At 49.5% G+C, this 26,683-nt stretch overlaps 1 protein-coding gene across 1 annotated transcript in view; it reads right to left on the reverse strand.

Annotated features, from left to right (window-relative positions):
* LOC127915974 (salivary glue protein Sgs-4-like) overlaps positions 1-26,457 on the reverse strand; it is a 71,224-nt gene extending 44,767 nt beyond the window's left edge. Inside the window, exons 1-3 of the mRNA XM_052497066.1 lie at positions 26,422-26,457; positions 26,178-26,252; positions 25,429-25,530 (exon numbers count right to left, since the gene is read on the reverse strand). Of these exons, the coding sequence (XP_052353026.1) occupies positions 25,429-25,530; positions 26,178-26,252; positions 26,422-26,457 (213 nt within the window). The remainder of the gene's footprint in view (positions 1-25,428; positions 25,531-26,177; positions 26,253-26,421) is intronic.
* Between the last annotated feature and the right edge of the window lie 226 nt (positions 26,458-26,683).

The raw sequence follows: 26,683 nt of genomic DNA on the forward strand, positions 1-26,683 counted from the left end.
GGGTTTAGGGGTGTAGAGGGTGGGGGTTAGGGGGTGGGTGTAGAGGGCTGGGTGTAGAGGGCTGGGTGGTAATGGGCTGGGTGTTGAGGGCTGGGGGGTTAGGGGCTGGGTGTAGAGGGCTGAGGGGTTAGGGGCTGGGTGTAGAGGGTTGGGGGTTAGGGTCTCGGTGTAGAGAGGTGGGGGGTTAGGGGCTGGGTGTAGAGGGCTGGGTGTAGAGGGGTGGGTGGTTAGGGGCTGGGTGTTGAGGGGTGGGGAGTTATGGGCTGGGTGTAGAGGGGTGGGGGGTTAGGGGCTGGGTGTAGAGGGCTGGGTGTAGAGGGGTGGGGGGTTAGGGGCTGGGTGTAGAGGGGTGGGGGTTAGGGGCTGGGTGTAGAGGGCTGGGGAGTTAGGGGCTGGGTGTAGAGGGCTGAGGGGTTAGGGGCTGGGTGTAGAGGGTGGGGGTTAGGGCTGGGTGTAGACGGGTGGGGGGTTAGGGGCTGGGTGTAGAGGGGTGGGTTGTTAGGGGCTAGGTGTAGAGGGTGGGTTGTTAGGGGCTGGGTGTAGAGGGGTGGGTTGTTAGGGGCTGGGTGTAGGGGTGGGTGTAGAGGGGTGGGGGTTAGGGGCTGGGTGTAGAGGGGTGGGTTGTTAGGCGCTGGGTGTAGAGGGGTGGGGGTTAGGGGCTGGGTGTAGAGGGCTGGGTGTAGAGGGGTGGGGGGTTAGGGGCTGGGTGTAGAGGGGTGGGGGGTTAGGGGCTGGGTATAGAGGGCTGGGTGTAGAGGGGTGGGGGGTTAGGGGCTGGGTATAGAGGGCTGGGTGTAGAGGGCTGGGTGTAGAGGGGTGGGGGTTAGGGGCTGGGTGTAGAGGGCTGAGGGTTAGGGGCTGGGTGTATAGGGCTGGGGGTTAGGGGCTGGGTGTAGAGGGCTGGGGGTTAGGGGCTGGGTGTAGAGGGCTGGGGGTTGGGGGTTAGGGGCTGGGTATAGAGGGCTGGGGGGTTAGGGGCTGGGTGTAGAGGGCTGAGGGTTAGGGGCTGGGTGTATAGGGCTGGGGTGTTAGGGGCTGGGTGTAGAGGGCTGGGGGGTTAAGGGCTGGGTGTAGAGGGCTGGGGGGTTGGGGGGTTAGGGGCTGGGTATAGAGGGCTGGGGAGTTAGGGGCATGTGACAAGAGTGAACTAAACAATACAAAATGTACAGTAAACATTACACTCACAAAAGTTCCAAAAGAATAAAGACATTTCAAATGTCATATTATGTCTATATACAGTGTCAACATAAATATAGGTTGTATTTACAATGGTGTTTGTTCTTCACTGGTTGCCCTTTTCTTGTGGCAACAGGTCACACATCTTGGAATTTCACCCAGTAGACATGGGAGTTTATCAAAATTCTATTTCTTTTCGAATTCTTTGTGGGTCTGTGTAATCTAATATATCTCTGGTCATACATTTGGCAGGAGGAAGTGTTGCTCAGCTTCCACCTCATTTTGTGGGCAGTGAGCACATAGCCTGTCTTCTCTTGAGAGCCATGTCTGCCTACGGCGGCCTTTCTCAATGGCAAGACTATGCTCACTGAGTCTGTACATAGTCAAAGCTTTCCTTAAGTTTGAGTCAGTCACGGTGGTCAGGTATTCTGACACTGTAGAGGGGTGGGGGGTTAGGGGCTGGGTGTAGAGGGCTGGGGGGTTAGGGTCTGGGTGTAGAGGGTGGGGGTTAGGGGCTGGGTGTAGAGGGCTGAGGGTTAGGGGCTGGGTAAGGAGGGCTGGGGGTTAGGGTCTGGGTGTAGAGGGGTGGGGGTTAGGGGCTGGGTGTAGAGGGGTGGGGGTTAGGGGCTGGGTGTAGAGGGCTGAGGGGTTAGGGGCTGGGGGTTAGGGGCTGGGTGTAGAGGGGTGGGGGTTAGGGGCTGGGTGTTGAGGGCTGGTTGAAGAGGGATGGGTGTAGAGGGCTGGGTGGTTAGGGGCTGGGTGTTGAGGGCTGAGGGGTTAGGGGCTGGGTGTAGAGGACTGAGGGGTTAGGGGCTGGGTGTAGAGGGGTGGGAGTTAGGGGCTGGGTGTAGAAGGGTGGGGGTTAGGGGCTGGGTGTAGAGGGGTGGGGGTTAGGGGCTGGGTGTAGAAGGGCTGAGGGTTAGGGGCTGGGTGTAGAGGGGTGGGGGTTAGGGGCTGGGTGTAGAGGGCTGGGGGTTAGGGGCTGGGTGTAGAGGGGTGGGGGTTAGGGGCTGGGTGTAGAGGGCTGAGGGGTTAGGGGCTGGGTGTAGAGGGCTGGGGGTTAGGGTCTGGGTGTAGAGGGTGGGGGTTAGGGGCTGGGTGTAGAGGGCTGAGGGTTAGGGGCTGGGGGTTAGGGGCTGGGTGTAGAGGGGTGGGGGGTTAGGGGCTGGGTGTTGAGGGCTGGTTGAAGAGGGATGGGTGTAGAGGGCTGGGTGGTTAGGGGCTGGGTGTTGAGGGCTGAGGGTTAGGGGCTGGGTGTAGAGGACTGAGGGGTTAGGGGCTGGGTGTAGAGGGGTGGGAGTTAGGGGCTGGGTGTAGAAGGGTGGGGGTTAGGGGCTGGGTGTAGAGGGGTGGGGGTTAGGGGCTGGGTGTAGAAGGGTTGGGGGTTAGGGGCTGGGTGTAGAAGGGTGGGGGGTTAGGGGCTGGGTGTAGAGGGCTGGGTGGTTAGGGGCTGGGTGTAGAGGGCTGGGGGGTTAGGGGCTGGGTGTAGAGGGCTGAGGGGTTAGGGGCTGGGTGTAGAGGGCTGAGGGGTAAGGGGCTGGGTGTAGAGGGCTGGGGGTTAGGGTCTGGGTGTAGAGGGGTGTGGGGTTAGGGGCTGGGTGTAGAAGGCTGGGTGGTTAGGGGCTGGGTGTAGAGGGCTGGGTGTTGAGGGCTGGTTGTAGAGGGATGGGTGTAGAGGGGTGGGGGTTAGGGGCTGGGTGTAGAGGGCTGAGGGGTTAGGGGCTGGGTGTAGAGGGGTGGGGGTTAGGGGCTGGGTATAGAGGGCTGGGGGTTAGGGGCTGGGTGTAGAGGGCAGGTACAGCTACGTCCTTGGGGGAGAAAACATGACAGGCCTGGGGCTAAACCAGCCAGAATGCTCAGCTGTGTTATGTCTTGTCAGTACTACAGTACACCTGTTACATGGTCTGGTATGCCCTCTCTCTCTCTCTCTCTCTCTCTCTCTCTCTCTCTCTCTCTCTCTCTCTCTCTCTCTCTCTCTCTCTCTCTCTCTCTCTCTCTCTCTCTCTCTCTCTCTCTCTCTCTCTCTCTCTCTCTCTCTCTCTCTCTCTCTCTCTCTCTCTCTCTCTTTATTGTCATTTGAAAGAAATGTTTACATTGCCAAAGCATGTGACAAGAGTGAACCAAACAATACAAAATGTACAGTAAACATTACACTCACAAAAGTTCCAAAAGAATAAAGACATTTCAAATGTCATATTATGTCTATATACAGTGTCAACATAAATATAGGTTGTATTTACAATGGTGTTTGTTCTTCAATGGTTGCCCTTTTCTTGTGGCAACAGGTCACACATCTTGGAATTTCACCCAGTAGACATGGGAGTTTATCAAAATTCTATTTCTTTTCGAATTCTTTGTGGGTCTGTGTAATCTAATATATCTCTGGTCATACATTTGGCAGGAGGAAGTGTTGCTCAGTTTCCACCTCATTTTGTGGGCAGTGAGCACATAGCCTGTCTTCTCTTGAGAGCCATGTCTGCCTGCGGCGGCCTTTCTCAATGGCAAGACTATGCTCACTGAGTCTGTACATAGTCAAAGCTTTCCTTAAGTTTGAGTCAGTCACGGTGGTCAGGTATTCTGACACTGTAGAGGGGTGGGGGGTTAGGGGCTGGGTGTAGAGGGCTGGGGGGTTAGGGTCTGGGTGTAGAGGGGTGGGGGGTTAGGGGCTGGGTGTAGAGGGCTGAGGGGTTAGGGGCTGGGTGTAGAAGGGTGGGGGTTAGGGGCTGGGTGTAGAAGGGTGGGGGTTAGGGGCTGGGTGTAGAGGGCTGGGTGGTTAGGGGCTGGGTGTAGAGGGCTGGGTGGTTAGGGGCTGGGTATAGAGGGCTGGGGGTTAGGGGCTGGGTGTAGAGGGCTGGGGGTTAGGGGCTGGGTATAGAGGGCTGGGGGTTAGGGGCTGGGTGTAGAGGGCTGGGGGTTAGGGGCTGGGTGTAGAGGGCTGGGGGTTAGGGGCTGGGTATAGAGGGCTGAGGGGTTAGGGGCTGGGTGGTTAGGGGCTGGGTGTAGAGGGCTGAGGGGTTAGGGGCTGGGTGTAGAGGGCTGGGGGTTAGGGGCTGGGTGTAGAGGGCTGGGGGTTAGGGGCTGGGTGTAGAGGGCTGGTACAGCTACGTCCTTGGGGGAGAAAACATGACAGGCCTGGGGCTAAACCAGCCAGAATGCTCAGCTGTGTTATGTCTTGTCAGTACTACAGTACACCTGTTACATGGTCTGGTATGCTCTCTCTCTCTCTCTCTCTCTCTCTCTCTCTCTCTCTCTCTCTCTCTCTCTCTCTCTCTCTCTCTCTCTCTCTCTCTCTCTCTCTCTCTCTCTCTCTCTCTCTCTCTCTCTCTCTCTCTCTCTCTCTCTCTCTCTCTCTCTCTCTCTCTCTCTCTCTCTCTCTCTCTCTCTCTCTCTCTCTCTCTCTCTCTCTCTCTCTCTCTCTCTCTCTCTCTCTCTCTCTCTCTCTCTCTCTCTCTCTCTCTCTCTCAAGAAATGTTTACATTGCCAAAGCATGTGACGAGTGAACTAAACAATACAAAATGTACAGTAAACATTACACTCACAAAAGTTCCAAAAGAATAAAGACATTTCAAATGTCATATTATGTCTATATACAGTGTCAACATAAATATAGGTTGTATTTACAATGGTGTTTGTTCTTCACTGGTTGCCCTTTTCTTGTGGCAACAGGTCACACATCTTGGAATTTCACCCAGTAGACATGGGAGTTTATCAAAATTCTATTTCTTTTCGAATTCTTTGTGGGTCTGTGTAATCTAATATATCTCTGGTCATACATTTGGCAGGAGGAAGAGTTGCTCAGTTTCCACCTCATTGTGTGGGCAGTGAGCACATAGCCTGTCTTCTCTTGAGAGCCATGTCTGCCTGCGGCGGCCTTTCTCAATGGCAAGACTTTGCTCACTGAGTCTGTACATTGTCAAAGCTTTCCTTAAGTTTGAGTCAGTCACGGTGGTCAGGTATTCTGACACTGTAGAGGGAGGGGGTTAGGGGCTGGGTGTAGAGGGCTGGGGGTTAGGGTCTGGGTGTAGAGGGGTGGGGGTAAGGGGCTGGGTGTAGAGGGCTGGGGGTTAGGGTCTGGGTGTAGAGGGGTGGGGGTAAGGGGCTGGGTGTAGAGGGCTGAGGGGTTAGGGGCTGGGTGTAGAGGGCTGAGGGGTTAGGGGCTGGGTGTAGAGGGCTGAGGGGTAAGGGGCTGGGTGTAGAGGGCTGGGGGTTAGGGTCTGGGTGTAGAGAGGTGGGGGTTAGGGGCTGGGTGTAGAAGGCTGGGTGGTTAGGGGCTGGGTGTAGAGGGCTGGGTGTTGAGGGCTGGTTGTAGAGGGATGGGTGTAGAGGGGTGGGGGGTTAGGGGCTGGGTGTAGAGGGCTGAGGGGTTAGGGGCTGGGTGTAGAGGGGTGGGGGGTTAGGGGCTGGGTATAGAGGGCTGGGGGTTAGGGGCTGGGTGTAGAGGGCTGGTACAGCTACGTCCTTGGGGGAGAAAACATGACAGGCCTGGGGCTAAACCAGCCAGAATGCTCAGCTGTGTTATGTCTTGTCAGTACTACAGTACACCTGTTACATGGTCTGGTATGCCCTCTCTCTCTCCTGTGTCGACTCTCTCTCTCTCTCTCTCTCTCTCTCTCTCTCTCTCTCTCTCTCTCTCTCTCTCTCTCTCTCTCTCTCTCTCTCTCTCTCTCTCTCTCTCTCTCTCTCTCTCTCTCTCTCTCTCTCTCTCTCTCTCTCTCTCTCTCTCTCTCTCTCTCTCTCTCTCTCTCTCTCTCTGGCTTTATTGTCATTTGAAAGAAATGTTTACATTGCCAAAGCATGTGACAAGAGTGAACTAAACAATACAAAATGTACAGTAAACATTACACTCACAAAAGTTCCAAAAGAATAAAGACATTTCAAATGTCATATTATGTCTATATACAGTGTCAACATAAATATAGGTTGTATTTACAATGGTGTTTGTTCTTCACTGGTTGCCCTTTTCTTGTGGCAACAGGTCACACATCTTGGAATTTCACCCAGTAGACATGGGAGTTTATCAAAATTCTATTTCTTTTCGAATTCTTTGTGGGTCTGTGTAATCTAATATATCTCTGGTCATACATTTGGCAGGAGGAAGTGTTGCTCAGTTTCCACCTCATTTTGTGGGCAGTGAGCACATAGCCTGTCTTCTCTTGAGAGCCATGTCTGCCTACGGCGGCCTTTCTCAATGGCAAGACTTTGCTCACTGAGTCTGTACATAGTCAAAGCTTTCCTTAAGTTTGAGTCAGTCACGGTGGTCAGGTATTCTGACACTGTAGGGGGTGGGGGTTAGGGGCTGGGTGTAGAGGGCTGGGGGGTTAGGGTCTGGGTGTAGAGGGGTGGGGGTTAGGGGCTGGGTGTAGAGGGCTGAGGGGTTAGGGGCTGGGTGTAGAGGGCTGGGGGTTAGGGTCTGGGTGTAGAGGGGTGGGGGTTAGGGGCTGGGTGTAGAGGGCTGAGGGGTTAGGGGCTGGGGGTTAGGGGCTGGGTGTAGAGGGGTGGGGGTTAGGGGCTGGGTGTTGAGGGCTGGTTGAAGAGGGATGGGTGTAGAGGGCTGGGTGGTTAGGGGCTGGGTGTTGAGGGCTGAGGGGTTAGGGGCTGGGTGTAGAGGGCTGGGTGTTGAGGGCCGGTTGTAGAGGGATGGGTGTAGAGGGGTGGGGGGTTAGGGGCTGGGTGTAGAGGGCTGAGGGGTTAGGGGCTGGGTGTAGAAGGGTGGGGGGTTAGGGGCTGGGTGTAGAAGGGTGGGGGGTTAGGGGCTGGGTGTAGAGGGCTGGGTGGTTAGGGGCTGGGTGTAGAGGGCTGAGGGGTTAGGGGCTGGGTGTAGAGGGCTGAGGGGTTAGGGGCTGGGTGTAGAGGGCTGAGGGGTAAGGGGCTGGGTGTAGAGGGCTGGGGGGTTAGGGTCTGGGTGTAGAGAGGTGGGGGGTTAGGGGCTGGGTGTAGAAGGCTGGGTGGTTAGGGGCTGGGTGTAGAGGGCTGGGTGTTGAGGGCTGGTTGTAGAGGGATGGGTGTAGAGGGGTGGGGGTTAGGGGCTGGGTGTAGAGGGCTGGTACAGCTACGTCCTTGGGGGAGAAAACATGACAGGCCTGGGGCTAAACCAGCCAGAATGCTCAGCTGTGTTATGTCTTGTCAGTACTACAGTACACCTGTTACATGGTCTGGTATGCCCTCTCTCTCTCTCTCTCTCTCTCTCTCTCTCTCTCTCTCTCTCTCTCTCTCTCTCCCTCTCTCTCTCTCTCTCTCTCTACTCTCCACTCTCTCTCTCTCTCTCTCTCTCTCTCTCTCTCTCTCTCTCTCTCTCTCTCTCTCTCTCTCTCTCTACTCTCCACTCTCTCTCTCTCTCTCTCTCTCTCTCTCTCTCTCTCTCTCTCTCTCTCTCTCTCTCTCTCTCTCTCTCTCTCTGGCTTTATTGTCATTTGAAAGAAATGTTTACATTGCCAAAGCATGTGACAAGAGTGAACCAAACAATACAAAATGTACAGTAAACATTACACTCACAAAAGTTCCAAAAGAATAAAGACATTTCAAATGTCATATTATGTCTATATACAGTGTCAACATAAATATAGGTTGTATTTACAATGGTGTTTGTTCTTCACTGGTTGCCCTTTTCTTGTGGCAACAGGTCACACATCTTGGAATTTCACCCAGTAGACATGGGAGTTTATCAAAATTCTATTTCTTTTCGAATTCTTTGTGGGTCTGTGTAATCTAATATATCTCTGGTCATACATTTGGCAGGAGGAAGTGTTGCTCAGTTTCCACCTCATTTTGTGGGCAGTGAGCACATAGCCTGTCTTCTCTTGAGAGCCATGTCTGCCTACGGCGGCCTTTCTCAATGGCAAGACTTTGCTCACTGAGTCTGTACATAGTCAAAGCTTTCCTTAAGTTTGAGTCAGTCACGGTGGTCAGGTATTCTGACACTGTGTACTCTCTGTTTAGGACCAAATAGCATTCTAGTTTGCTCAGTTTTTTTGTTAATTATTTCCAATGTGTCAAGTAATTATCATTTTGTTTTCTCGTGATTTGGTTGGGTTTAATTGTGTTTCTGTCCTGGGGCTCTGTGGGGTGTGTTTGTGTTTGTGAACAGAGCCCCAGGACCAACTTGCTTAGGGGACTCTTCTCCAGGTTCATCTCTCTGTAGGTGATGGCTTTGTTATGGAAGGTTTGGTTTGGGAATTGCTTTGTCCCATTTTGTGATTGTTTTGGTTGGTGAGTGGACCCCAGACCAAACAGCAATGAAGGGCAATGGGTTCTATAACTGATTATTTTGCCACATTCTAATTGGTATTTCAAATTTGATGTTCCTTTTGATGGTGTAGAAGGTCCTTCTTGCCTTGTCTCTCAGATCGTTCACGGCTTTGTGGAAGTTACCTGTGGCGCTGATGTTTAGGCCGAGGTAGCTATCGTTTTTTGTATGCTCTAGGGCAACGGTGTCTAGATGGAATTTGTATTTGTGTACCTGGCAACTGGACCTGTTTTGGAACACCGTTAATTTTGTCTTACTGAGATTTACTGTCAGGGACCAGGTCTATCAGAATCTGTGCAGAAGATCTAGATGCTGCTGTAGGCCCTCCTTGGTTGGTGACAGAAGCACCAGATCATCAGAAAACAGTAGACATTTTACTTCAGATTCTAGTAGGGTGAGGTCGGGTGCTGCAGACTGTTCTTGTTCCCTCGCCAATTCGTTGAATAGGGTGGGGCTTAAGCTGCATCCCTGTCTCACCCCACGACCCTGTGTGAAAAATGTGTTTTTTGACAATTTTAACCGCACACTTGTTGTTTGTGTACATGGATTTTATAATGTTTCTCTCTCTCTCAGGTTTTTAGTCATTTTTGCAAATGTATTAAAAATAAAAAACTGAAATGTCACATTACCATAAGTATACAGACCCTTAACTCAGTACTTTTTTGAAGCACCTTTGGCAGTGATTACAGCCTCGAGTCTTCTTGGGTATGATCGGGTTCAAGTCCGGGCTCTGGCTGGGCCACTCAAGGACATTCAGAGACTTGTTCCAAAGCCACTCTTGCGTGGTCTTGGCTGTGTGTTTAGGGTCGTTGTCCTGTTGGAAGGTGAACCTTCAGCCCAGTCTGAGGTCCTGAGTGCTCTGGAGCAGGTTTTAATCAAGGATCTCTCTGTACTTTTCTCTGTTCATCTTTCCCTCGATCCTGACTAGTCTCCCAGTCCCTGCCGCTGAAAAACATCCCCACGGCATAATGCTGCCACCACCATGCTTCACCGTAGGGATGGTATTGGCCAGGTGATGAGCAGTGCCTGTTTTCTTCCAGACATGACACTTGACATTCAGGCCAAATAGTTCAATCTTGGTTTCATCAGACCAGAGAATCTTGTTTCTCATAGTCTGAGAGTAAGTGATTTTTGCTAAACTCCAAGCGGACTGTCATCTTCCTATTACTGAGGAGTGGCTTCCGTCTGGCCACTCTACCATAAAGCCCTTATTGGTGGAGTGCTGCAGAGATGGTTGTCCTTCTGGAAGTTTCTCCCATCTTGACAGAGAACATCTCTGGAGCACTGTCAGAGTGACCATCGGGTTCTTGGTCACCTACCTGACTAAGGACCAAGGACCAAGGTCCCCTGATCCTTCTCCCCCGATTGCTCGGAGGAGTCTTGGTGGTTCCAAATTTCTTCCATTTAAGAATGTTGGAGGCCACTGTGTTCTTGGGGACCTTCAATGCTGAATAAATGTTTTGGTACCCTTCCCCAGGGTTTTGTGCCTCGACACAATCCTGTCTCGGAGTTCAACAGATAAATTCTACGACCTCATGACTTGGTTTTTGCTCTGACATGCACTGTCAACTGTGGGACCTTATATAGACAGGTGTGTGCCAAATCATGTCTAATCACTTGAATTTACCACAGGTGGACTCCAATCAAGTTGTAGAAACAGCTCAAGGATAATCAATGAAAACAGGATGCATCTGAGCTCCATTTCGAGTCTCATAGCAAAGGGTTCGACTACTTATGTAAATAAGATATTTCTGTTTTTTTATTTGTAAGAAATTTGCAAACATTTCTAAAAAACTTTTTTCACGTTGTCATTGTGGTGTATTGTGTGTAGATTGAGGAGGCAGGGTAGCCTAGTGGTTAGAGCGTTGGACTAGTAACCGCAAGTTCAAATCCCCGAGCTGACAAGGTACAAATCTGTCGTTCTGCCCCTGAACAGCCAGTTAACCCACTGTTCCTAGGCCGTCATTGAAAATAAGAATTTGTTCTTTAACTGACTTTCCTAGTTAAATAAAGGTTTTTAAAAAAAAATGAATTTAATCAATTTTAGAATAAGGTTGAAACGAAACAAACAAACAAAAAGTGAAGTGTCTGTATACTTTCCGAATGTAAATGTTGAAGAGGATGGGGCTCAAGCTGCATCCCTGTCTTACCCCACGGCCCAGTGGAAAGAAATGTGTCTGTTTTTTTTGCCAATTTAACACTTGATGTTTGTATACATCGTTTTTTTATAATGTTGTATGTTTTCCCCTTAACAAAAAAAGAAGCCATCCATCAGTTTGTATAGCAGACCCTCAGACCATCACCTCCTTTTTTTCAATCAACAAAGCATGCAAAGAGTTTGCCTTTGTTTTGATTGGTTTGTTTGTCAATTAGGGTGTGCAGGGTAAATACTGTCGTACGGTAATTTGTACATTGTTTTCACTGAGGATGTTAGTTGCTTGTGTCAGCACAGTTCTCATTGTAGCTTTGCGGTCGTTATTCGTTTATTGTTTTGTATAGTTTGTATTCAGTGTTCAGTGCTTTCTTTAATTAACAATCATCATGAACACATACCACGCTGCATTTTGGTCCGCTCCTTACGACGATCGTGACAGAATCACCCACCACAACAGGACCAAGCGGCGTGGTGACAGGCAGCGGCAGCAGGAGCAGCGCAAGGAGGACTGGACATGGGAGGAAATCCACGACGGGAGAGGACCCTGGGCAAAGCCAGGAGAATATCGCCGCCCCAAATAAGAGCTGGAGGCAGCACGGCTGCATGGATGGAAGCCTGAGAGTCAGCCCCAAAAATTTCTTGGGAGGGGCACACAGGGAGTATGGCGAAGCCAAGTAGGAGACCTGCGCCAACTTCCTGTGCTTACCGGAGAGCGAGAGAGACCAGGCAGGCAACGTGTTATGCTGTGGAGCGCACGGTGTCCTGCCAGAGCTGCCATTCAGCCAGGATCCGCCAGAGCCGCCAGTCAGCCAGGATCTGCCAGAGCCGCCAGTCAGCCAGGCTCCGCCAGAGCCGCCAGTCAGCCAGGACTCCGCCAGAGCCGTCAACCTGCCTGAGCTATCGCTTAGTCCTGAGCTACCTCTCAGTCCTGAGCTACCCCTCAGTCCTGAGCTAATGAGTAATGAGGTACCCCTCAGTCCAGGTGGGCCCTTTGTTAGGGTTACTAGGACAAGGTCGGCGGTGAGGGTCGCCACTCAAAGGACGCTAAGTAAGCGGACTAAGACTATTGTGGGGTGGGGTCCACGTCCCGCACCAGAGCCGCCACCGCGGACAGACGCCCACCCAGACCCTCCCCTATGGGTTTAGGTGTGCGGCCGGGAGTCCGCACTTTTGGGGGGGTACTGTCACGCCCTGGCCTTAGTATTCTGTGTTTTCTTTATTATTGTGGTTAGGCCAGGGTGTGACATGGGTGATTATGTGTTTGTCTTGTCTAGGGGTTTTGTAGATTGATGGGGTTGTGTTCAATGTAGTATTCTAGGTAAGTCTATGGTTGCCTAGAGTGGTTCTCAATCAGAGGCAGGTGTTTATCGTTGTCTCTGATTGGGAACCATATTTAGGCAGCCATTTCTTTGGGTATTTCGTGGGTGATTGTTTCCTGTCTCTGTGTTTTGCACCAGTTGGGACTGTTTCGGTTTTTCCACGTTTTCTTATTTTGTATATGTATATTGTTCACGTTATCATCTTTATTAAAGATGTCCAACCATAACCACGCTGCATTTTGGTCCTCCTCTCCTTCCCAGGAAGAAAACCGTAACAACCAGAAATATTCCAAAATGAACGAAAATCTTTTCTCTCTCAATTTTTGTGCACAAATTTGTTTACACCCCTGTTAGTGAGCATTTATTTTTTTCTCAAGTTAATCCATCCAATTGACAGGTGTGGCATATCAAGAATGTGATTAAACAGCACGATCATTACACAGGTGCACCTTGTGCTGGGGACAATAAAAGGCCACTCTAAAATCTTCAGTTTTGTCACAAAAAACAATGCCACAGATGTCTCAATGTCCACCAGAGCTGTTGCCAGATAATTTAATGTTCATTTTTCTACCATAAGCCGCCTCCAACGTTATTTTAGAGAATTTTTCAGTACGTCCAACCGGCCTCACAACCACAGACCACGTGTAACCATGCCAGCCCAAGACCTCCACATCCGGCTTCTTTATCGTCTGAGACCAGCCACCCAGACAGATGATGAAACTGAGGAGAGTTTCTGTCTCTAATAAAGCCCTTTTGTGGGGAAAAACTCATTCTGATTGGCTCCCCAGTAGGGCCTGGCTCCCAAGTGGGTGGGCCTATGACAACCATGGCTGCACCCCTGCCCAGTCATGTGAAATCCATAGTTCCATAGATCCATAGATAAATCCATAGATTAGTGCCTAATTAATTATTTCAATTGACTGATTTCCTTATATGAACTGGTTGAAATTGTTGCATGTTGCGTTTATATTTTTCTTCAGTTTTAATTCATATAGTTTGTATATTAACCAATCTCCAACAGTCACTGGGGTTCAACAAAGGACACATTGACTTGTTTACTGGCCCAAGGTGCAGTGTACTGTAAATAGATAGGCCACGCACCCAGCAGCCTTTTATCTCTGTAAAGCTTCAGGGCTTTTCCACTGTTCACCCATTCATCTATTTAACACCATTTTGTACATTGGTGCCCGACTTGCATGTCAATGTGTATTTTACAGTATGTACGTGTTTTATTCATGTGTGTATTTTACAGTATCTACTTGTGTTAATGTGTATTTTACAGTATGTACTTGTGTTAATGTGTATTTTACAGTATGTACTTGTGTTAATGTGTATTTTACAGTATGTACTTGTGTTAATGTGTATTTTACAGTATGTTCTTGTGTTTATGTGTATTTTACAGTATGCACTTGTTTTAGTGTGTATTTTACAGTATGTACTTGTGTTAATGTGTATTTTACAGTATGTACTTGTGTTAATGTGTATTTTACAGTATGTATGTGTTTTATTAACGTGTATATTTTACAGTATGTACTTGTGTTAATGTGTATTTTACAGTATGTACTTGTGTTAATGTGTATTTTACAGTATGTATGTGTTTTATTAACGTGTATATTTTACAGTATGTTCTTGTGTTAATGTGTATTTTACAGTCATTATATTATAACTAAGGTAGGACAGACAACCACATATCAGTCATTATATTATAACTAAGGGAGGACAGACAACCACATATCAGTCATTACATTACAACTAAGGTAGGATAGACAACCACATATCATATCATACTCATTGAGCTGTTCCAGTAGCAGTAACACGATAGCGGCTTAAGAATTCCAGGAAACAAACACTGGCCATGTCGGAAATCTCTAACTTCCTCCCTGTAAAGCTGTGCTGAGCTGGGATCACTCAGACTGTCTGACTGACTAGAGTACACGCACACGCACACGCACACGGACACGCTACACAACTCCCTGTAAAGCTGTGCTGAGCTGGGATCACTCAGACTGTCTGACTGACTAGAGTACACGCACACGGACAAGCAACACGGACACGCTACACAACTCCCTGTAAAGCTGTGCTGAGCTGGGATCACTCAGACTGTCTGACTGACTAGAGTACACGCACACGCACACGCTACACGGACACGCTACACAACTCCCTGTAAAGCTGTGCTGAGCTGGGATCACTCAGACTGTCTGACTGACTAGAGTACACGCACACGCAAACGCACACGCACACGCACACGGACACGCTACACAACTCCCTGTAAAGCTGTGCTGAGCTGGGATCACTCAGACTGTCTGACTGACTAGAGTACACGCACACGCACACGCACACGCACACACACACGGACACGGACACGCTACACAACTCCCTGTAAAGCTGTGCTGAGCTGGGATCACTCAGACTGTCTGACTGACTAGAGTACATGCACACGCACACGCACACGCACACGCTACACAACTCCCTGTAAAGCTGTGCTGAGCTGGGATCACTCAGACTGTCTGACTGACTAGAGTACATGCACACGCACACACACACGGACACGCTACACAACTCCCTGTAAAGCTGTGCTGAGCTGGGATCACTCAGACTGTCTGACTGACTAGAGTACACGCACACGCACACGCACACGCACACGCACACACACACGCTACACAACTCCCTGTAAAGCTGTGCTGAGCTGGTATCACTCAGACTCTCTGACTGACTAAAGTGTGTATGTATACACACACACACACACACACACACACACACACACACACACACACACACACACACACACACGCTACACAACTCTCTGTAAAGCTGTGCTGAGCTATGAGTTGTGATCTGTCTGACTTACTGGCAAGAGTAGTAGGACGTTTGACTGAATGCTGAGGAGTAAACAGGGAATGAGTCGAGGACAGTACACAGTGAATGCTGAGGAGTAAACAGGGAATGAGTCGAGGACAGTACGCAGTGAATGCTGAGGAGTAAACAGGGAATGAGTCGAGGACAGTACACAGTGAATGTTGAGGAGTAAACAGGGAATGAGTCGAGGACAGTACACAGTGAATGCTGAGGAGTAAACAGGGAATGAGTCAAGGACAGTACACAGTGAATGCTGAGGAGTAAACAGGGAATGAGTCGAGGACAGTACACAGTGAATGCTGAGGAGTAAACAGGGAATGAGTCGAGGACAGTACACAGTGAATGCTGAGGAGTAAACAGGGAATGAGTCGAGGACAGTACGCAGTGAATGCTGAGGAGTAAACAGGGAATGAGTCGAGGACAGTACACAGTGAATGCTGAGGAGTAAACAGGGAATGAGTCGAGGACAGTACGCAGTGAATGCTGAGGAGTAAACAGGGAATGAGTCGAGGACAGTACGCAGTGAATGCTGAGGAGTAAACAGGGAATGAGTCGAGGACAGTACACAGTGAATGCTGAGGAGTAAACAGGGAATGAGTCGAGGACAGTACGCAGTGAATGCTGAGGAGTAAACAGGGAATGAGTCGAGGACAGTACGCAGTGAATGCTGAGGAGTAAACAGGGAATGAGTCGAGGACAGTACGCAGTGAATGCTGAGGAGTAAACAGGGAATGAGTCGAGGACAGTACACAGTGAATGCTGAGGAGTAAACAGGGAATGAGTCGAGGACAGTACACAGTGAATGCTGAGGAGTAAACAGGGAATGAGTCGAGGACAGTACACAGTGAATGCTGAGGAGTAAACAGGGAATGAGTCGAGGACAGTACACAGTGAATGCTGAGGAGTAAACAGGGAATGAGTCGAGGACAGTACGCAGTGAATGCTGAGGAGTAAACAGGGAATGAGTCGAGGACAGTACGCAGTGAATGCTGAGGAGTAAACAGGGAATGAGTCGAGGACAGTACACAGTGAATGCTGAGGAGTAAACAGGGAATGAGTCGAGGACAGTACACAGTGAATGCTGAGGAGTAAACAGGGAATGAGTCGAGGACAGTACACAGTGAATGCTGAGGAGTAAACAGGGAATGAGTCGAGGACAGTACACAGTGAATGCTGAGGAGTAAACAGGGAATGAGTCGAGGACAGTACACAGTGAATGCTGAGGAGTAAACAGGGAATGAGTCGAGGACAGTACACAGTGAATGCTGAGGAGTAAACAGGGAATGAGTAGAGGACAGTACACAGTGAATGCTGAGGAGTAAACAGGGAATGAGTCGAGGACAGTACACAGTGAATGCTGAGGAGTAAACAGGGAATGAGTCGAGGACAGTACACAGTGAATGCTGAGGAGTAAACAGGGAATGAGTCGAGGACAGTACACAGTGAATGCTGAGGAGTAAACAGGGAATGAGTCGAGGACAGTACGCAGTGAATGCTGAGGAGTAAACAGGGAATGAGTCGAGGACAGTACGCAGTGAATGCTGAGGAGTAAACAGGGAATGAGTCGAGGACAGTACGCAGTGAATGCTGAGGAGTAAACAGGGAATGAGTCGAGGACAGTACACAGTGAATGCTGAGGAGTAAACAGGGAATGAGTCGAGGACAGTACGCAGTGAATGCTGAGGAGTAAACAGGGAATGAGTCGAGGACAGTACGCAGTGAATGCTGAGGAGTAAACAGGGAATGAGTCGAGGACAGTACGCAGTGAATGCTGAGGAGTAAACAGGGAATGAGTCGAGGACAGTACGCAGTGAATGCTGAGGAGTAAACAGGGAATGAGTCGAGGACAGTACACAGTGAATGCTGAGGAGTAAACAGGGAATGAGTCGAGGACAGTACACAGTGAATGCTGAGGAGTAAACAGGGAATGAGTTGAGGACAGTACACAGTGAATGCTGAGGAGTAAACAGGGAATGAGTCGAGGACAGTACACAGTGAATGCTGAGGAGTAAACAGGGAATGAGTCGAGGACAGTACGCAGTGAATGCTGAGGAGTAAACAGGGAATGAGTCAAGGACAGTACGCAGTGAATGCTGAGGAGTAAACAGGGAATGAGTCGAGGACAGTACGCAGTGAATGCTGAGGAGTAAACAGGGAATGAGTCGAGGACAGTACGCAGTGAATGCTGAGGAGTAAACAGGGAATGAGTCGAGGACAGTACACAGTGAATGCTGAGGAGTAAACAGGGAATGAGTCGAGGACAGTACACAGTGAATGCTGAGGAGTAAACAGGGAATGAGTCGAGGACAGTACACAGTGAATGCTGAGGAGTAAACAGGGAATGAGTCGAGGACAGTACACAGTGAATGCTGAGGAGTAAACAGGGAATGAGTCGAGGACAGTACACAGTGAATGCTGAGGAGTAAACAGGGAATGAGTCGAGGACAGTACACAGTGAATGCTGAGGAGTAAACAGGGAATGAGTCGAGGACAGTACACAGTGAATGCTGAGGAGTAAACAGGGAATGAGTCGAGGACAGTACGCAGTGAATGCTGAGGAGTAAACAGGGAATGAGTCGAGGACAGTACACAGTGAATGCTGAGGAGTAAACAGGGAATGAGTCGAGGACAGTACACAGTGAATTGAGTTGAGGTGTTGAGGTCAGGGCTCTGTGCAGGCCAGTCAAGTTCTTCCACACCGATCTCGACAAACTATTTCTGTATGGACATCGATTTGTGCATGAGGGCGTTGTCATGCTGAAACAGGAAAGGGCTTTCCCCAAACTGTTAACACAAAGTTGGAACACAGAATCGTCTAGAATGTCATTGTATGCTGTAGCGTTAAGATTTCCCTTCACTGGAACTAAGGGGCTCGAACCATGAAAAACAGACCCAGACCATTATTCCTCCTCCACCAAACTTTACAGTTGGCACTATGCATTGGAGCAGGTAGCATCCGCCCAAACCCTGATTCGTCCATTAGACTGCCAGATGGTTTATAGCCCAATAGCTGCGAGTTTTAAAACCACTCCAGCGTTTGGCATCGTGCATGGTGATCTTATGGAAACTCATTTTATTAAGCTCCAGACGAACAGTTATTGTGCTGACTTTGCTTCCAGATACAGTTTGGAACTGGGTTGTGGGTGTTGCAACTGAGGACAGATGATTTTAACACGGTACGGACTTCAGCACTCAGAGTCACATTCTGTGAGTTTGTGTGGCCTACCACTTTCGCGGCTGAGCCGTTGATGCTCCTAGACGTTTCCACTTCACAATTACAGCACTTACAGTTGACCAGGGCAGCTCTAGCAGGGCAGAAATTTGATTAACAGACTTGTTGGAAAGGTGGCATCCTATGTAAGGGAAGACCCCCCTGTATTGGACAAAAATGAATGGGAAGTCATTGGCATCGGACAAACCATATACACATTGTCCAATACCACCCAATTCGGCGTTGATTCATGCAAAGTGTATTGCAAATGCCATATGGCAATTGCCAGTTGTAACACTTTAAAAATTCAACAGGTGGCGAATCCGCTCCACCATGGTTTTTCATATTGGAAATGTAACCCAAGTCAACCTCCAAAAGCAAAATTTTGAAAAAATTATTTTTTTGTCAAAAACTTATCACCCCTTAAAAAAGTGCTTTCTGGACCGTTTTTCGAAATTCTTTCAATTTTTTTGTCAATTACACATGTGTAAGAACTGTATGAATATACTTTTGTCCAATTTTATTATCATATTTTTTTTTTTTTTTTACATGCGCATAAGGAATATGTTTTGTCCAATTCCAATATGATTTCATAGGAAGTCAAAAGTCAAAAGTCAAAAATGTCAAAATTTTGTCAAAAACTTCACAGACCCTTAAAAAAGTGCTTTCTGGACCGTTTTTCGAAATTCTTTCGAATTTTGTGTCAATTACACACGTATAAGAACTGTATCAACATACTTTAGTTGTATTTTATTATCATTATTTTTTATATATTTTTTTACTTGTGCATAAGGAATATGATTTGTCCATTTACAATATGATTTAATAGGAAGTCAAAAGTCAAAGTCAAAAGTCACTTTTTGGGGGGGCCAAATGCCATAAGAAATTTGACATGCTCAAAAATCCTGCAGAAATGCAAAATTGACTGGCCTGATGAACACAGGATGGCCGAGCAGTGATAGTTGAACCATTCCATCACTAATTGTGTTGATTTCATCATGTCCATTTGGTGATGTTTTTTCACTATAGAATCATATTGCAAGTGCACGTGCATTTGCAATATGGTTCAATGGGCAGGTACCATCACGAATTTGTCATGCTATAAAAATCCTGCAGGAATGTGAAATTGACTGGCCCGATGAACTCGGGATGGCTGGGCAGTGATTCTGGTTCATCTCAAAGGCTCGTTAGGGTTGATTTCAGAATGTCACTTTGGTGATGGTACCTCACTGTTTAAACATATTGTAACTGGACAAGAGTCACCAGCAAGTCACCGTCCATCAGTCAATTAGATATCATTCTGACACCAAACTGATACAAACTGACACCAAACCCACTTTTTCCAACTCGTTTAGTAGCCAACTATCACATACAATACACACACAATCTCTCTCTGTCTGCCAGGGCAATATATAATTAGGACTCTGAGAGCATGTGAGTTCACTGGCTGGAAGCATTACATGATGTTGCCAGATTCAACCTGTGTGTGTGTTTGTTTGTGTGTGTGCATCCTACCGTGTGTGTGTGTGTTCATGCTACCATGTATGCGTGTGTGTGTGTGTGTGTGTGTGTGTGTGTGTGTGTGTGTGTGTGTGTGTGTGTGTGTGTGTGTGTGTGTGTGTGTGTGTGTGTGTGTGTGTTCATGCTACCATGTATGTGTGTGTGTGTGTGTGTGTGTGTGTGTGTGTGTGTGTGTGTGTGTGTGTGTGTGTGTGTGTGTGTGTGTGTGTGTGTGTGTGTGTGTGTGTGTGTGTGTGTGTGTGTGTGTGTGTGTGTGTGTGTGTGTGTGTGCGTGTGCGTGTGCGTGTGTGTGTGTGAGCATGCTACCGTGTGTGTGCGTGCTACCGTGTGTGCGCATATGTGTGTGTGTGTGTGTGTCTGACAGATTTATCTACACAATGAATTTAGAGACTTGGGATTGGCTGGCGTGGTAAAATGGACGTGTCTCTGTTTTGTTAATCCTGTCTAAGTCCCTCCCAACCACACTCTCCCACCCTGCCTCCTCCACTTTCTGTGTAACAAAGGCAGAATGTGTCCTAATCTACAGTACTTGTTTAGATTTAGCAGTAATGTTAGTAAATAAAACAGAGCAGCGATGATGAAAACAGAACAAAGAAACTCCTGACCTTGTCACAAAAAAAGCATACTGCTCTCCTTTGTCTCATAGTTCTCTCCCTAGCATCATAGTGCTCCCCTTAGCTTCATAGTGCTCCCCCTAGAATCATACTGCTCTCCCGAGCCTCATAGCGCTCTCCCTAGTCTCATAGTGCTCTCCCTAGTCTCATAGTGCTCTCCCTAGAATCATAGTGCTCTCCCTAGCCTCATAGCGCTCTCCCTAGTCTCATAGTGCTCTCCCTAGAATCATAGTGCTCCCCCTAGCCTCATAGCGCTCCCCCTAACCTCACAGTGCTCCCCCTAGAATCATAGTGCTCTCCCTAGAATCATAGTGCTCTCCCTAGAATCATAGTGCTCTCCCTAGAATCATAGTGCTCTCCCTAGAATCATAGTGCTCTCCATAGAATCGTAGTGCTCTCCCTGGAATCATAGTGCTCTCCCTAGAATCATAGTGCTCTACCTAGCCTCATAGTGCTCTCCCTAGCCTCATAGTCCTCTCCCTAGAATCATAGTGCTCTCCCTAGAATCATAGTGCTCTCCCTAGAATCATAGTGCTCTCCCTAGCCTCATAGTGCTCTCCCTAGATTCATAGTGCTCTCCCTAGCCTCATAGTGCTCTCCCTAGCCTCGTAGTGCTCCACCTAGCCTCATAGTGCTCTCCCTAGCCTCATAGTGCTCCCCCTAGCCTCATGGTTCTCTCCCTAGCCTCATAGTTCTCTCCCTAGCCTCATAGTGCTCTCCCTAGCCTCATAGTGCTCCCCCTAGCCTCATAGTTCTCTCCCTAGCCTCATAGTTCTCTCCCTAGCCTCATAGTGCTCTCCCTAGCCTCATAGTTCTCTACCTAGCCTCATAGTGCTCCCCCCAGCCTCATAGTGCTCCCCTTAGCGTCATAGTTCTCTCCCTAGCCTCATAGTTCTCTCCCTAGCCTCATAGTTCTCCCCCCAGCCTCATAGTGCTCCACTTAGGGTCATAGTTCTCTCCCTAGCCTCATAGTTCTCCAATTAGCCTCATTGTTCTTTCCCTAGCCTCACAGTGCTCCCCCTAGCCTCATAGTGCTCCACTAAGCCTCATAGTGCTCTCCACTTAGCCTCATAGTGCTCTCCACTTAGCCTCATAGCTCTCCCACTAGACTCATAGAGCTCACCTAGCCTCATAGTGCTCTCCCTAGTCTCATAGTGCTCCACTTAGCCTCATAGTGCTCTCCCTAGCCTCATAGTGCTCCACTTAGCCTCATAGTGCTCTCCCTAGCCTCATATTGCTCCCCCTATCCTCATAGTTCTCCACTTAGCTTCATAGTGCTCTCCCTAGTCTCATAGTGCTCCACTTAGCCTCATAGTGCTCTCCCTAGCCTCATATTGCTCCCCCTATCCTCATAGTGCTCCCCTAGCCTCATAGTGCTCCCCCTAGCCTCATAGTTCTCTCCCTAGCCTCATAGTTCTCTCCCTAGCCTCATAGTGCTCTCCCTAGCCTCATAGTGCTCCCCTTAGCGTCATAGTTCTCTCCCTAGCCTCATAGTTCTCTCCCTAGCCTCATAGTTCTCCCCCCAGCCTCATAGTGCTCCACTTAGGGTCATAGTTCTCTCCCTAGCCTCATAGTTCTCCAATTAGCCTCATTGTTCTTTCCCTAGCCTCACAGTGCTCCCCTTAGCGTCATAGGTCTCTCCTAGCCTCATAGTTCTCTCCCTAGCCTCATAGTTCTCCCCCAGCCTCATAGTGCTCCACTTAGGGTCATAGTTCTCTCCCTAGCCTCATAGTTCTCCACTTAGCTTCATAGTGCTCTCCCTAGCCTCATATTGCTCCCCCTATCCTCATAGTGCTCCCCTAGCCTCATAGTGCTCCCCCTAGCCTCATAGTGCTCTCCCTAGCCTCATAGTTCTCCACCTAGCCTAATAGTGCTCCACCTAGCCTCATAGTGCTCCCCTAGTCTCAAAGTGCTCCCCTAGCCTCATATTGCTCTCCCAAGTCTCATAGTGCTCTCCCTAGTCTCATAGTGCTCTCCCTAGCCTCATAGTTCTCCACTTAGCCTCATAGTGCTCTCCCTAGCCTCATACTGCTCCACTTAGCCTCATAGTGCTCTCCCAAGTCTCATAGTGCTCTCCCAAGTCTCATAGTGCTCTCCCTAGCCTCATAGTACTCTCCATAGCCTCATAGTGCTCTCCCTATTCTCATAGTGCTCTCTCTAGCCTCATAGTGCTCTCCCTGGCCTCATAGTGCTCTCCCTGGCCTCATAGTGCTCTCACTGGCCTCATAGTGCTCTCCATAGCCTCATAGTGCTCTCCATAGCCTCATAGTGCTCTCCCTAGCCTCATTGCTTTATCTCTCTCAGAATCATGCAAAACAGCGCACCTCCCTAACCCACATCCCAGCCCACTGCAGTGTGTGTGTGTGTGTGTGTGTGTGTGTGTGTGTGTGTGTGTGTGTGTGTGTGTGTGTGTGTGTGTGTGTGTGTGTGTGTGTGTGTGTGTGTGTGTGTGTGTGTGTGTGAGTGTGTGAGAGAGAGAGAGAGAGAGAGAGAGAGAGAGAGAGAGAGAGAGAGAGAGAGAGAGAGAGAGAGAGAGAGAGAGAGAGAGAGTGGAGGCAGGGGCGGTTTGGGACACACACTCATACTGCATCAGGCTGGCTGGGATGTGTTTCAGTCATGGTCAGTGATTCAGACTGGAGCTATGCTGACTCAGCACCCTACTAAAGCTTAGCACCGTTCAGGCTTTATTAAACACACACAGTCAGACGCACGCACGCACACAATACACATGAGCACACACGGATTCTCAGCTAGCTTCCTGTCTCTGTCAGACCGATGAGAGAGAGAGAGAGAGAGAGAGAGAGAGAGAGAGAGAGAGAGAGACGGAGTCAAAATAAGAAATTCCATTTTAGTTTTGATGATCTAAGTCACTGCCATCTCAGCTGACAGACAGATAGACAGACAGGCAGGCAGACAGACAGACAGACGGACGGACGGACGGACCAACAGAGGGTCAGACAGACAGACCAACAAACGGTCAGACAGACATGCAGACAGACATGCAGGCAGACAGGGAGAGAGGCAGGCAGACAGATCGACTGTGTCTGTCAGTCAGGCAGGCCTGTCTGCACACACACTGTAACTATATACTGCCTGCCTAGACAGACAGACAGACAGACAGACAGACAGACAGACAGACAGACAGACAGACAGACAGACAGACAGACAGACAGACAGACAGACAGACAGACAGACAGACAGACAGACAGACAGACAGACAGACAGACAGACAGACAGACAGACAGACAGACAGACAGACAGACAGACAGACAGACAGACAGACAGACAGACAGACAGACAGACAGACAGACAGACAGTATATAGTTACAGTGTGTGTGCTTTGGTCGTATCAGAAATACTCGTCCACAAGCATTCAGCAACCTAACGTTCCACATCCCGTTGCATAGCCTGAATCTATTCTGTAGTTACAGTCATTTTATTAATATATGTTTTCTGTTGAGTAATTACGTTATATCAGGAGCGGAAGGCTGAGGAAGTATATGGTCAGGAACCAGTTACACTTCAGTTTGGTCACATTGATTAGGTCAGCATCATATCACTTGGCTGTCCTGGAATTCACCTTACCACCATTAAAGATGTCATTAGTGCTGTAACATCTCTACCTCTCCCTACACCTGGAGGACAGGAGAGATGGTTTATCATGGAGTCCCCTGACTAACAGACAGGTTGATACCATCTCTCCTCTCTTATTTCCATGATCGTAATTAAATAATGATATAATTAAATAATCATTTTGGACGGATCAATGGCGATATTTTAAAATACATGCATTTGAACATCAGAGCAACCTTAAGGGAATCTTATTTGAGTCGGATAATGATGTTCATATGCTAGGTACACTATGCTAGTTATGTTCTAGTTTCCACCTGTAGGGATATTAGTTATGTTCTAGTCTATACCTGTAGGGATATTAGTTCATCTAGTCTACACCTGTAGGGATATTAGTTATGTTCTAGTCTACACCTGTAGGGATATTAGTTATGTTCTAGTCTATACCTGTAGGGATATTAGTTCATCTAGTCTACACCTGTAGGGATATTAGTTATGTTCTAGTCTACACCTGTAGGGATATTAGTTATGTTACGCCTCCAGAGTTACGCCTCCAGAGACGGTCTACAGTCCAGAGCCTCCAGAGACAGTCTGCAGTCCAGAGCCTCCAGAGACGGTTCCCAGTCCGGAGCCTCCAGCGACGGTCTGCAGTACAGAGCCTCCAGAGACGGTTCCCAGTCCGGAGCCTCCAGAGACAGTCTGCAGTCCAGAGCCTCCAGCGACGGTCTGCAGTCCAGAGCCTCCAGAGACGGTCTGCAGTCCAGAGCCTCCAGAGACGGTCTGCAGTCCAGAGCCTCCAGAGACAGTCTGCAGACCAGAGCCTCCAGAGACGGTTCCCAGTCCGGAGCCTCCAGCAACGGTCTGCAGTCCAGAGCCTCCAGAGACGGTCTGCAGTCCAGAGCCTCCAGAGACAGTCTGCAGACCAGAGCCTCCAGAGACGGTTCCCAGTCCGGAGCCTCCAGCAACGGTCTGCAGTACAGAGCCTCCAGAGACGGTTCCCAGTCCGGAGCCTCCAGCAACGGTCTGCAGTACAGAGCCTCCAGAGACGGTTCCCAGTCCGGAGCCCCCAGAGACGGTATGCAGTCCAGAGCCTCCAGAGACAGTCTGCAGACCAGAGCCTCCAGAGACAGTTCCCAGTCCCGGAGCCTCCAGCAACGGTCTGCAGTACAGAGCCTCCAGAGACGGTTCCCAGTCCGGAGCCTCCAGCAACGGTCTGCAGTACAGAGCCTCCAGAGACGGTTCCCAGTCCGGAGCCCCCAGAGACGGTATGCAGTCCAGAGCCTCCAGAGACGGTCTGCAGACCAGAGCCTCCAGAGACGGTTCCCAGTCCGGAGCCTCCAGCAACGGTCTGCAATACAGAGCCTCCAGAGACGGTTCCCAGTCCGGAGCCTCCAGCGACGGTCTGCAGTCCAGAGCCTCCAGAGACAGTCTGCAGTCCAGAGCCTCCAGAGACGGTTCCCAGTCCGGAGCCTCCAGCGACGGTCTGCAGTACAGAGCCTCCAGAGACGGTTCCCAGTCCGGAGCCTCCAGCGACGGTCTGCAGTCCAGAGCCTCCAGCGACGGTCTGCAGTCCAGAGCCTCCAGCAACGGCCTGCAGTCCAGAGCCTCCAGCGACGGTCTGCAGTCCGGAGCCTCCTATCGACGGTCTCCAGTGATGATCCGAGTCCCGAAGCCTCTAGTGATGATCCGAGTCCCGGAGCCTCCAGTGTCCCCTGCAACGATCTACGGTGAGGTTCCGCCGGCGACGATCTACGGTCCGGTACCTCCGGCGATGAGCCACGGTCCGGAGTCCCCGGCGACGATCCACGGTCCGGCACTTCCGGCGACGATCCCCGCACCAGAGGCACCACCGAAGTTGGCGGATCCTCGTGCGGAACAGGGGGGGTTACTTTTTAGCCCTACAAAGCTGTACGTTTCGTTTTGTTACTCTTGTTTTGTGCCGGTTATCATAAATAAGAATGATTCATCTACCCAACGCTGCATCTTGGTCCGACCATCCTTCCAACAACGATCATTACACTTGTAAAAACTCCCTCAAAAGGCAGGAACGTAGGAAGAAATGATTATCCAATCCTCTTTTGGCTGTGCTGGGTGGAGATTATAACAGAACATGGCCAAGTTGTTCAAACGTTCATAGATGACCAGCAGGGTCAAATAATAATAATCACAGGGGTTGTAGAGGGTGCAACAGGTCAGCACCTCAGGAGTAAATGTCAGTTGGCTTTTCATAGTCGAGTTCGAGAGAGCAGGTGCGGTAGAGAGAGAGAGAGAGATAGTCGAAAACAGCAGGTCTGGGACAGGTAGCACTTCCGGTGAACAGGTCAGGGTTCTATAGCCGCAGGCTGAAGAGTTGAAACTGGAGCAGCAGCAGGTGGACTGGGGACAGCAAGGAGCCATCAGGCCAGGTAGTCCTGAGACATGGTCCTCGGGCTCAGGTTCTCCGAGAGAAGAGAGAGAGAAAGAAAATTAGAGGGTTAAGGTTAGGGTTATACTCCACAGAGCTGGGCTTTACATTGATGACATCCTCATCGTCTCCTGCTCCCCACAAGAACACATGCTCCACGTCTGGCAGGTTCTCCAGCGCCTTCTGGAGAACCAGTTAAGGCGGAAATGTGCGAGTTTCATCACTCCACTATTCCCTTTCTGGGCTACATCATCTCTGCTGGGATTGTCCAGTTGGATCCCGAGAAGGTGAGATTTTATCGTTGCTTTATTAGGGGTTACAGCACCCTGGCTTCCCCCCTGTTTGCACTCACCTCTACCAAGGTTCCGTTCACGTGGTCCTCTGGCATTCCGGGACCTTAAACACCGCTTCACCACTGCTCCTTCCCTACTCCTTCCCTACCCGTCGGCTGTTCTGTCCCAACGTTCTGCCCTGGACCTTAAACTGCATCCCTGCGCCTTCTTCTCCCACCGCCTCACCAGTGAAGATGTCATTGGAGGAATGGAGGCACTGGTTAGAAGGGGCGGAACATCCGTTCATTGTGTGGACCGACCACGAAAACCTGGAGAATCTCT

The sequence above is a fragment of the Oncorhynchus keta genome, chromosome 3 (genome assembly GCF_023373465.1).
Source record: "Oncorhynchus keta strain PuntledgeMale-10-30-2019 chromosome 3, Oket_V2, whole genome shotgun sequence".
Classification (NCBI taxonomy): Eukaryota; Metazoa; Chordata; class Actinopteri; order Salmoniformes; family Salmonidae; genus Oncorhynchus; species Oncorhynchus keta.